This window comes from Sinocyclocheilus rhinocerous, unplaced genomic scaffold, assembly GCF_001515625.1.
Source record: "Sinocyclocheilus rhinocerous isolate Xijiao unplaced genomic scaffold, SAMN03320098_v1.1 scaffold8, whole genome shotgun sequence".
Classification (NCBI taxonomy): domain Eukaryota; kingdom Metazoa; phylum Chordata; class Actinopteri; order Cypriniformes; family Cyprinidae; genus Sinocyclocheilus; species Sinocyclocheilus rhinocerous.
The window spans coordinates 1,752,075-1,764,995 of NW_015666800.1; the positions used below are offsets into that span (position 1 = coordinate 1,752,075).

General features: G+C 36.6%; 1 protein-coding gene across 5 annotated transcripts in view; it reads left to right on the forward strand.

The window, feature by feature from the left end:
* Nucleotides 1-4,550, forward strand: part of LOC107733131 (echinoderm microtubule-associated protein-like 1) — a 50,813-nt gene extending 46,263 nt beyond the window's left edge. For all 5 annotated transcript variants that reach the window (XM_016544631.1, XM_016544632.1, XM_016544633.1 and 2 more), the window contains 8 exons: nucleotides 351-482; nucleotides 687-754; nucleotides 1,058-1,146; nucleotides 1,277-1,374; nucleotides 1,777-1,864; nucleotides 3,248-3,343; nucleotides 3,600-3,730; nucleotides 3,833-4,550. In XM_016544631.1, the coding sequence (XP_016400117.1) occupies nucleotides 351-482; nucleotides 687-754; nucleotides 1,058-1,146; nucleotides 1,277-1,374; nucleotides 1,777-1,864; nucleotides 3,248-3,343; nucleotides 3,600-3,730; nucleotides 3,833-3,958 (828 nt within the window). In that variant the 3' untranslated portion in view covers nucleotides 3,959-4,550. The remainder of the gene's footprint in view (nucleotides 1-350; nucleotides 483-686; nucleotides 755-1,057; nucleotides 1,147-1,276; nucleotides 1,375-1,776; nucleotides 1,865-3,247; nucleotides 3,344-3,599; nucleotides 3,731-3,832) is intronic.
* The last annotated feature ends 8,371 nt before the right edge of the window (nucleotides 4,551-12,921 follow it).

Here is a 12,921-nt window from a genome sequence, read left to right on the forward strand (position 1 = left end):
TGTATTTGGTGTAATGAAATGTTTTATGCGGTTTAAGGTTAAAAACATATTATTTTCCACATACTGTACATTATTGTTTCTCCTCTTGTTCTCAATGAAAGGTTTATAAGTGTTGCCAACAAAAACACTGAGTGGGGGTCTCTGGCCCTCTAAATACTGAAAATGTCTGTTGTAGAACAAGGTTCATTCCCTTCTATGTTGAAACAAAATCAATCTTTTTAGGGTAAAAGTGTAATTCAGTTAGTGGTTCTAAAACAGAATATATTTGATGTTTTAAACTTTCTTTGAAACTTAAATTCAAACCAGATTGATGCCACCCAAACTGATGTTTAAGTCTGTTTGATTGTCAGGGCCACACAGATGAGTTATGGGGCCTGACTGTACATCCGCTGAAGCATCAGTTCCTCACCTGTGGCCATGACAAGCATGTCTGCCTGTGGGACTCTGCCTCTCATCAGCCCATCTGGACCAAAACATTGGAGGTGAGTAGCCCGCCTCGGTAGGTTTCCCTTACATTACTGTAGTGTCATCTCAAAGCTCGCACATCAGTTTCTTGTTATTGAAACTCTTGTCACTACTGCAACTGTAATGAAATGAGCACTGCTGTTCCTTAGGCTGAGATGTAACCGTATTTGTGTTGACAGGATGTTTGATTGAGCATGTATGTGTGTTTCCCTCACGGACAGGACGCCGCTCAGTCGGCCGGCTTCCACCCTTCTGGGGCAACGGTTGCTATAGGAACGCAGATGGGCAGGTGAGGCGATTTCTTTTCATCAGTGGGGTCCCTGACACATCATTACAATTCAGAAAAGGGGTTTAATAGAGTGTTACATGGAAGAGCCAAACACTTATTATTATGCTAATGCAACACAGGAACACAACACCTTCCCAGCGGCATTGTTCAACTGTCATTGATTTCTTTTCTTTTTTCTCCTAAGAATCCTTATAATGGCTTTGGATGAAGATCTCGTCTAAGAGTCTAACATTTGTTATGTTTCAGGTTTCTTTAGACCTGTGTGTTTAATACTGTCCTTTCACTCTTTATCAATCTGTGCAGGTGGCTTGTGCTCGATACCGAATCGAAGGATCTGGTCACGGTGCACACGGACGGAAACGAACAGCTGTCGGTTATGCGCTTTTCTCCAGGTTAGAGTTCATTCTCCCAGCAGCCTTTTCACTGCTTGCTGGGAAAACATTAGGATGACAGCCAAAAAACTAGCAATCATTAAAGTCTCTGCAATTGATTAAGTTGAAAACCCTTGGTTATTCTTTCCAGATGGTAATTTCCTTGCAATCGGGTCACATGACAACTACATCTACATTTATGCTGTGGCGGAAAATGGCAAGAAATACAGTAGAGTTGGAAAGTGCTCAGTAAGTATGTGTTTATGCAAAAATATGACTTATTTTGTATAATAAATGTGTGTAATAGATTATCATAGGCCACACGAGATTATAGACCAGCTGATTCTACCACAGTGTTATTTTAGTATTCATATACTAATATGGTATTTATTAATATCTTGAATTAGCTTTTGTTTTTATATTTTCAGTTTTACTTTTAATTTGTAGATTTATTAATTGTCTTTTAAACATATTTTTTTAATTTATATTTTAGCTTTATTTTGATTAATGAAAATGATTTTCAATAGGTTTAGTTAACAACAATAAACACTGGCACATCATTTTTTCTCTTCACATACACAAACACACATCTGCCTCCTCAAATTAATTTAGTTTTTTATGTTTGTATTCACTGTCTGTTACTGCTCACAGGGTCATTCTAGTTTCATCACCCATCTGGATTGGTCTGTGGATTCTCAGTACTTAGTATCCAACTCAGGGGACTATGAGATCCTTTACTGTGAGTATCTAACTATTAAATGCTCTCCCCATTGTGCAATACTACTTATATTTATTTGATACCACCCATCTTAGTCTATCCCTACATCTTATTCCATCTATAGCACACCTGTACATAAAATTTTTGTCTATTTCTGTTTATTTATATATATACAAAATGTGTATTTTATTCACAGGTCTTTGTCTTTATTTTTTTTATATCTTTATTTTTATTACCTGTGTGTTGTTGTTGTTAAAGGTCTCCTGAAATGCTTAGAAACACACAGCGTTACTCTGTGTTGACGTCATTTTAACTGAAACAGGAAGACAGGGCGGGACATATCAAGCCCTTCCTTAAATAGCCAATAGCGTTGGTTTATATCACAGCTTGGGCTAGAGCCGTTCAGAGCCGTTGAACTCAGTAAAGCCGCATGTGACAGGGTATGCCAGCCACAATCTCTGTGTTGACTTTTAACTGAAACAGGAAGACAGGGCGGGACATATCAAGCCCTTTTTAAAATAGCCAATAGCGTTGGTTTATATCACAGCTTGGGCTAGAGCCGTTCAGAGCCGTTGAACTCAGTAAAGCCGCATGTGACAGGGTATGCCAGCCACAATCTCATCCATATTGCTATAAAATATAGCATTCTGTGTAGAATTCAAATAGAAGTACGATGTGACGTCAAAAAAATCGTTGAACCGTTTTGGCGGAAGTGACGAACTGCAAGCTTTGAATGCTTATATCTTCTAAATGCAAATGTTGTCACTGTTTTGGAGCACACTGCCTTATAGATAACCTTAAGACTAACATATTGATACTAACACCCAAAAAACTTTAATTTTGATTTCATGGGGACTTTCAGAGCCTAATGTCCTTCAGGAATCCCAATGAATTTACATGACTTGTCCAGTCAAGATTTACTGAATAAGGATTTTTTCAAATTATTTTTACTCACCATTTCTACGCTTCAGAATGTTATGGTTTGGAAAAATGTGTATTTGTTATATAAATATTTGTTATAAAATATTTAAAATGCTATATAAAAGTGTTATACAAATGCCTATGCCATTTTAAGATTTTATTACATATTTTTCCAGGTCTAGAAATTGAACTTTTAAAATCAGACTTCCTTATATATATATATATATACATGTTTTCCAAGACTGTGGGAACCCTGGTTCTTCAAAAAAATAAAAATAATAAAACTGTTGTTGAGGGTGTGAATTAAAATAAGTAATATCATTAGCCTTGGCTTACTTTAATGATTTTTTTTTCTTATTTTAAAACATTTCAGGTCATCTTGAGGCCCTCTAGTGGACCCAGCCTCCTGTCTGAGAACCACGGAGTTAAATCCATCCGTTTATACTATAAATTCAGTGACTGATACAAGTTATTGTCTTTCAGGGATCCCATCTGTGTGCAAGCAAGTAGTGAGTGTGGAGACCACCCGGGATATTGAATGGGCCACTTTCACCTGTATTCTGGGCTTCCATGTTTTTGGTAAGGTTTATGTTTTATGACATAGATAGCAGTGTGAAATAATAATAAATAATACTACAAAATAATACATAATTCTTTAAAACCAGCCTTATTTGTAAAGATAGTTATAAATAAAGCTAAATTGAACAAATCACTGTCTTCTCCATATGTCTGCATAAATGCGTTATTTTTGTAGTGTTGTCTTTTATAAATGTAAGTGTACAGCCATAAATCCATCAGGAAATGACATATATATTCTGCTTGTGTTACTCTCCAGGACTGTGGCCGGATGGCTCAGATGGTACTGACATCAATGCTGTGTGCAGTTCAAATGCAAAGAAACTGCTTGTCACCGGAGACGACTTTGGCAAAGTTCACCTCTTCTCGTTCCCTTGCTCTCAGTCCCGAGTAAGAAACAGCACTAAATATTAAACACCAGATAGATAGTGTTCATTTTAGTACCGAATAATGCAAATATATGGTATTATTTCTCTCTATCTACCTCTGCAGGCTCCTAGTCACATCTACGGTGGACACAGCAGCTACGTCACCAATGTTAATTTCTTAAATGACGACAGCCAGTTAATCTCTACAGGAGGGAAGGACATGAGCGTAATGCAGTGGCGTGTAGTGTAAAATGACCACTGTCACATTGAACTTCCTTATTTTTCTAGTATCAAGTGACTTGGGAAAGCAAAAGTGGGGCCATCGGCTACAGAGTAAAGTGGAGTCTCGATTTTATTTGCCTTTAAATTTTATCTCAGGACACCAATATTTGAAGTGACTCTCTGTTTTGACCATCTCACATGTTCCCTAGACTATGAAAGAGATGTTTTGTGATGGAAACCCATCTCTTTAGCTTTGAATAACAAACTAAAGAATCTGCTCTACAGGACAAAGTTTAATGTGATGCCAAAGCACATCGGGAATGAATAGTCCAGTCCAGTTTATATCATCATAACACTTTAATCACTTACCATCAGTTATACTCTATCACACTGACTGTGTTTTGATAAATTGCACGTTAACCATCATTTTATACTAAAATTTGCCTCCATAATTCTTTTTTTAACTTTTGCTGCCACCGTATGGTACGTTGCGGTATTGCAGCCACCTTCCCACCGCTGAATTGATTTTATCCTCTGCTGTAGTCAACTACTTATGGTGTTTCATGGATTAATTTTTTTTTAATATATATTCAATCAGCCATCAAAATCCTCTCAAGGATGAAAAAAGCATGAGTTTGGGAAACAAAGTGACTGTACTGCAAAATGATTAAGGCCTTCAATGACTTTCACTTGCTAAATCACTACAGCCATCAATCGCTGATTTAGTTTAATCCTCAGTCTGACATCAAATCTGTTTTGTCCATCAGCTATCTTAACTAAACGTCATCATGTAGTGCACATTTACATTAGAGTTAAGCTCCATTTTCATAACCTCCGCTTGAGAAACAAGATTAAACAGTTACAGTCAAATGCCTGTTGTATTAATAATAAAACTAAGCATGCACAAGCTTGTTTGTAACTGTCTAACCTATTTTTCCATATTCATTGTCAGGTATATGGCATAGCCATGAAAATAAAGGAAAACATGTTAGTTCTTCTGTGAAATATGAGAAAGCTTTGTTTTTGACCAAATAGGTTTGTTGGATCAAGGTTGGAGCGACAATTTGAAGGATAATGTCGACAACCGCATGACAATATTACATTATATGAATGTATAATAAAATGGGAAAAATCAGTTGTTTCACCTTAAACAAATTATGTTTTTAATAAAGTCTTCCAAACAGCAACACAATTTTAGAAACAACCACACAAATGGAACAATATGAAAACACATCTGCTGGTTTCTCCCATCTTTTTACACTCAACACTGTGATGCCCTGACCAGCAGCAGATATATTCATAAACATCGTTTATCATCAAACAAATTGTTTATGCCTGTTTATACAACAGGACCAAATGAGCATGAATAACAGGAAGAGGAGGAATAACAGTAATCCAATGAGGCAGGACTCAGAGGAAGTTGCAATGCGGCATATTGGCCACCAGTAGGCGCTGTTCTGCGTGTTTGTTTTTACACTGTCCCGATAAGCTCCTTTCTCATTGTCATAACACGGTGGAGGAAAATGGCAACTCCAGTGCACGTTTGCAGTCCGCAATACAGATCGATGTTGTAGGCGCGACCATGAGCTAAACATGGGATATGTTTTATTCAGCTGTGGTGACATAGAGCGATATGCTGTAGATCTTTCGAGATATCTGCATTGCTTCTGATCCAAGGACTGGCTGTGCATCGCTGGATGAGCATATACATTCAAGCTGACCATTGTTTTATGGAATAGTACACGTGCTGTATTTATACTCATTAAAATACATATTTATGCGCTGATAGCTTTACATACATTGGCTCGCCTCTGTGGCTTTGCCAAGTTTCTTTTTTTTTACCTTTTAAATTATTTATTGCATCCATATATTCGTTGGGATATCATCAGAAAATGAGGTAAGCACCCCAATGTGTTGACACCGCATGTATTCATTTATACATCAAAATGCATTGGTGTGTGTGTATATATATATTGCTATACAGTTATGTATTATATAGCACTTGACACTGTTAATCACAGACATTGGGTGTGTTTCAAACCTTGCCAGCTCCCTACCTTGACAGCATTTTGGGTGGCCTCTTTGCGATGGGGATTTTGATTCTTTTCAGTGACTTGAATCTTTTGAATCAGTTCATTAAAAAGATTCGTTTGGTCTCATTTGGTCAGTGACTCTTTTTGGAAGTTTCACCGTTACGCCAGTAGGCGGCGACAAGCGAATGGCCTTTTAATGTGAATCATGAAATCATTCACTTAACCAGTGAGTTGAGAGTCTTGTTAGCCTTCAATACCATTTACAAATCTGACAAAACTCCAGAAATAGTGTTCACATAATGAAGGAAAACTATAACGATACATATTAGCATCCCACACCAAGGCACACTAAATTCTCATGCTCTTTGAAGGCGGTTGGAAAAATCGTTCTGAAAGTGATTCCAACCATATTGTTCCTCATTATGGTTATAGATGTGGTGTGGAGTTATACAGCTATCGTTATTGTTCTTGTTGTGAACGTGGATTAAGCGTGATAAGTGTTTTTTTAAATAATAAAAGCAGATCGATCTGACAGCTGATCCTACAAATGACATATCTCATTTCAGTCTAGGTTAGATCCAAATAGTGACTCATTTAATGAAAAAATATTAATATTCCTTAAGAAAGTCCAACCAATTAAATGCTAATTTACAGTCTGCACTCTGCACTGAATGCTATTTGCCTATTTGCATTTGAAAATATGAATCTGTTAATGGATGTGATCTAGAACGATTCGTTAAGCTAAAAGATTCATTTGAATCATTTATTCATTCACACGTTCGTTAGGACACGCCTAGAAATGGATCCCCAGAATGCTTTCTGAGTAGTCAGCTCACAGAATTTGGCCCACAGCCAGTGTTGCCAACTTAGCAATTTTGTTGCTAAATTTAGCAACTTTTCAGACTACCCTAGCAACTTTTTCTTCCAAAAGCACCTAGCAACAAATTTAGCTATTTTAAAATTTTATTTGGCTACTTTTAGCAACTTTAAAAAGGCACACATTTTCCATCTAAATTCTGAAAATTAGTTGGCAACACTGCCCACAGCCACTGAAAGCTCGAGCTGAGGTCTTTAATGAGTGAGCAGATTCTTCACCTGTTTTGTGTTCTGCTGACGCCAGCGGATGTTTGACGGTGTTTGGGGTGTGTAACGCTTGTTCCGTGAGCCAAGATGCAGAGAATTGATGTCGATGGCCGTGACAAGTTTAACTAAACTGTCCGCGGAAGTTAACGTGACCACACACACTATTTTATTTTAAAGTGAATGGAGCAGAACACGCGCACACTGGGTGTGTTCAGACTCCGAGTCAGTCTGGTAATGACGATTCTTGTATTCATGTTTAGTTGTGTTTTGGCAACAAATACATCTACTGTATCTCAAATGCAAATCACAGTAACAGTGAGCACGACATTAATCACTTCGCAATTGTAATTCTCAAAATTAAGAAAATGTTTAATGAAAAAAAAAATTAACAGGTTTATGTTTATAGTTTTAGTTAATGAAATGCATTGTGCTAATTATTGATTGGCTTATGAAATTAATCAAAACAATTTCTTTTTTTTTAATTAGACCGTATTACGGGGAAAATTTAGTAGCCTAATTTTCACACCGATTTCTCACAGTGTAATTCATCAGTTGATTTTAATCCTAGGGATTTTTGAAATCACTAACTTGTGTACATATAGGCTATTAAACATTTTGAGCTCCATGTAAGAGAGTATATCATCATCATCAACATATACAAAAGTTTGTGCATTTATTCCAGCCTCTCTGAAGTCTTCTGCATGTGTCTGCTTTCGCTTTTCTTTATTCTCTCTCTGTCTGGACTAGAAGGAAGTCTTAAATTGTGCTGGACCGGGTTGCATTCTTGCGAGCAGGAAACTGAGGAACTGATTCAGTGGAATGATTTATTCAACCCTTGACTAACTGTGCAAAAGTCTTTACTTCACAATGTAAGCTATTTTTAGCAGTAGTGCTCCACTATGGTAAGGTTAAAGCATTCACTCCCATGTTGGCAGGAAGCAGTGAGTGTGTGAAATGAGCTGTTTGAGAACAGTTGATTAGGTGAATCGTACAGCCACTGAGACACATGGTTTGTTTACATGTGTATGAGTTCATTTGTGTCAACAGAATATAGAAGATCCTGTTTTTGTGTAAACATCTGAATGTTACACACGCCATCAGGTTGGAACACTTCAGTCAGACTTACTGTCAGTTATGCTCAATTTGTACGCTGTTATCTGTGAGCATGTTTTGTCGTTTTTTGACTAGTCGAGCTAAAGCAAATGTATTTTCTTGTAGTGTTTCCTCTTGTGTAATTTATCTGAGACCCCGAAGATGTATCAAATCCAGCTGTCATGATTCATTCCCTCATTTTTCATGAACCAAGAGCCTCATCTGCCAGCACAAACACATTTTTACTACAGCATGGCACTACATTTGATTGAGCCTCAGTATATATGTAGTTCTTAAAAGTGTCATTATCAGCTTTTGAAATATTGGTTAACTGCAAAAATAAATGCTGTAGGCCTATGTAAATCCTGGAGGTTTTTAGAGAGTGAGCTCAGCCTCTAGACGAGAAGTTGAAACAATCACTCGCTCCTTGTGGAGGTTATGTTACGATGCAGGATGCAACCATTGTAGACCGATCAACGAAAAATGAATCTCATGTACAGAGCCCTGCACGTGATGATTAAAAAAATATATACTGTGGTTATGAATTAAGAACTTGATTCCCTGGTTTTAGTTAAATTGTGGCCACAATTAAAGTAAATTAAAACGGGGGAAAATATTACAAAATGGCCATGATTTACCTAAAACAAAGAAACAAATTAAGAACAAATTAATGAAACATCACCACGCAATTTAACCAAAACTTGGGAACTAATTAATAAAACTTGGCCACAAATGAATATAGTCGTGGGATCAAATTCTTATTTGGTGGCCATAATATCTATTTTTATTTTTTGCATGTAGTGTATGGGCTCTATACTTAAAGAGTCTGTTGTTGTAAGACTCACAGAGTTATTAGTCTGAATCATTTTAATGAATCATTCACTGAATTTGCCAGAGCAAGTCTGACTCAATCAGTCTGAATGCAGCCTTCTCGTTTCTTCTGGAAAGCTGCATGAATGAGAATATGTGTGTGTAAGGATCATGTGGCTGTTTCTCCGCTGTATTTCTGTTGTGGAGAGAGACTCCTTTAAGGCACAGACCGCCTTCCAATCCTTTGAGTGGATAAGAATGGATGTGAGCAGGACAAGGTGACTGGTCCATATCTGTCACATGCTTCCCTTGCTCTCTCTCTCTCTCTCTCTCTCTCTCTCTCTCTCTTTCTCTCGAGTTAAATTGTGGCCACAATTAAAGTAAATTAAAACGGGGGAAAATATTACAAAATGGCCATGATTTACCTAAAACAAAGAAACAAATTAAGAACAAATTAATGAAACATCACCACGCAATTTAACCAAAACTTGGGAACTAATTAATAAAACTTGGCCACAAATGAATATAGTCGTGGGATCAAATTCTTATTTGGTGGCCATAATATCTATTTTTATTTTTTGCATGTAGTGTATGGGCTCTATACTTAAAGAGTCTGTTGTTGTAAGACTCACAGAGTTATTAGTCTGAATCATTTTAATGAATCATTCACTGAATTTGCCAGAGCAAGTCTGACTCAATCAGTCTGAATGCAGCCTTCTCGTTTCTTCTGGAAAGCTGCATGAATGAGAATATGTGTGTGTAAGGATCATGTGGCTGTTTCTCCGCTGTATTTCTGTTGTGGAGAGAGACTCCTTTAAGGCACAGACCGCCTTCCAATCCTTTGAGTGGATAAGAATGGATGTGAGCAGGACAAGGTGACTGGTCCATATCTGTCACATGCTTCCCTTGCTCTCTCTCTCTCTCTCTCTCTCTCTCTCTCTCTCATTCTCTCGTTTTCTTCTCCTTCCCTCCTTCACCCTCTTTTCTCTCTCACACACTCCCTGTTCTTGCATTATTATATCTCAGAAATGAGTGTGCTCTGTGTTTTACCTAGCTGAGAGGATGAGGGATGAACTAGTAGGCACAGTCTTTTTTCTCTCTGATCCCACCTCCTATTCCCTCTTTTCTTTTTGTTTCATCCGGCTGTAAGGAATTTTCTTTCTCCTTCTTGGTGTCTACGGAGCTTCAACTTCCCGATATGTATTCTTTTGATGACTATGGGTAAGAATCTGTCCTGTGTGGTTTTTGTTATTACCCTGTTTTCTGAGTTCCTCTGAGGATTACCGGACATTAAAAAAAAGCCTGTGTTTACTTCATCATGGTTTCAAACAATCCGAGTGGCTTTTAATGTGTTAACTTTGTGATTTTTTTTTTCCCACCAGCTGTTCCCTCAGTGGAATGAGCTTATTAATCTACAAAAACATGCTTGGGTTCAATAGCTACATAGCAGTCCCAAACCTATTCCATGTTTAACTGTTGAGTCATTTAGCATTTTGAAAAAACATGGGTTTAAATAAGAAACCAGGACACTGGGTTGGAGTTTTCAGTCTGCATTTTTATAGCACTGTTTCTTGCAGACTGTTTTAGGGCAAGATGATGTTTTACCAGTGTACAGTACTCAATTTTTGTAGGAATAAATTTGGATATTGTGGATGTGCATGGAGAAGAGATGTTTGTTGAGCCAGAATATTTTGAGATTTCTTGGCTTAACAGAGACTTCAAACCAGAAAAGAAACGGGTTAGGCAAGATAGTTAACAGGAAATAAGAATGTGATGTTCCACAACTGGGAAGAACTCCAGGCAGTCAACACCAGCTGGAGCAGTGTGCCATGTAGGGACAAAAGTGTGGTTGAGCCTGAATTTGGGATGTCTTGCATTTGATCCAATGCAAAGCCAAACTTGTGGTACAACTCTTTCACTAAAGCTCTTTATTTTGAGACAAGTTGAAAAGTACTGACAGTGACAAGTCACTCATGGTATTAGAGGCTATAAACATGGTAACCTATTAGTAACCGGTGACGGCAAAGCAATCCTTAAATATTTGTTGAAACTAGACTGACTACACAGCTCCTTCCCCTTTCTTTCTGCCTCTGGCTGTTTTCTTTCTATATTTGTCTCTTAAAAAGAGTGTAACCTAGTACAGGCCTATTTTCGCTACTGATTTCTAGCACGCTGGTAATTCAAAGTGTTTTCCTTTAAGGATAAGGATTAGTTAAGAGTGTCCGGCACCTGGTATACAGTGACCAGAATGTGGGGGAAGGGTTCGGGCCGTTTGTCCACTTTTCTCATCACCAAGGAAACTGCTTCCTAGCTTAAAATCAAGATCTGATGTCTAGACTTATTCTACTGAACTGCATGTGTCTCTCTATTGCGTAAGATGTTTCGCCTGCTCTTAGAAGTTGTCAGTTGTGATAAAAGCCTGGGGCCGTATTCACAAAATCTTAAGGTTAAAAGTTGCTCCTAATGTGGAAATTTAGCAGCAACTCTTAAAATTTACGAGTGTGTCGCTCCTAATTTAAGGACTTGTACATTTTTTATTTAAAGAGTAATTCACCAAACCTTTTAACGATAAAAGTAGCTCCAATTTAGCGTTTATCAATCATAAAATTAAAAAACTCAATGGACTCCAATGTCTACAATTATGAAAAATATACTTATTTTGATTATTGAGTATAAAATAAGGTGTGTAAATCCGTTTAATTTTCCATAGTGTTTGGATCATTCACAGTTACCAGTCCATAATTTATCTTTCCATTATGGCCGTTTCGATTTTTTCTTCTGGGTTAATAGAATACAGCACTTTCCATATCTTATATATCTTCTGTATCTCATATGATCTCAGATGATTTGTGTCATCATTTAAAGTGAACGACTAGTTTCTAGTGCTGAACCCTCTCATTTTATCAGTTCTTTGAAAGCCATGCTGTGTGAAGAAATGCTGACCTATGGTTAGTGTGTGCTCTGGTTTCTCTTTAAATGTGTGTCAGTGACAGCCTTGCTGATCGTCTTTTTTGTGACCTGCCACATACATTTCTAATAAGAAGTAAATGTAAAGCTGTCATTCCTCTCTCACCAGTGTGTGAACTTCCTGGGCAGCTTTTAATAGTGATTTACGTAAATTATTATTATTATTTTTTTTTACCGAAAGCAAATTTAGTTTTCATTTAGTTTAAGATTATTTAATAATCATTGAACTAATTAAATGTATTTAATAATCAACACTCAAATAAGTCTATAACATCTATAATAGTCTATAAACAATATTGCATATAAAGCAATATAAAACAAAGTTTTTTTGTGATATTTATGCTTCCATTCCAATTCATTATTGAAATATAAACATTTAAATGGTGGCTGTAATAATAACTTGCCTTCATGACAGATTTTTAAACAGATATTTAAACATACATTAAAGGCATAGTTCATCCAAAAATAAACATTACATCATCATTTACTCACCCTTATATCCTTCAAAATCTGTATGAATTTTTAAATTGTAATAATATTTCCCATTAAAAAAAAAATTCTGTTAAACACAAAAGAAGATATTTTGAAAAATGTAGGTAACCAAACAGTTGACAGTAACCATTGACTTCCATAGTATTTATACATATTATGGAAGTCAACAGCTACTGTTAGCAACATTATTTTGTTGTTAACAGAAGCAAGAAACTCACACAGGTTTGGAACAACTTGAGTAAATGATGACAGAATTTTTATTTTTGGGTGAATACCCTTTTAATAAAGACAACAGGTTGAGTAAAAGAATAAAATATGTACAGCTTCAGATGTTTGCCACGTCACATTAAAGAGCATCAAAACAAAATGTATTGTTTGAATTGTGTTATAAAATTGGAAGAATTTGAAAACTCTTCATTTTTTTTATATCAAAAGTAACAAAGCACAAAGCTTATTGTTATTATAAGATGGTAGGTGTGCTATAAACAATGTTTAGTGAAATTTTGTTCAACTG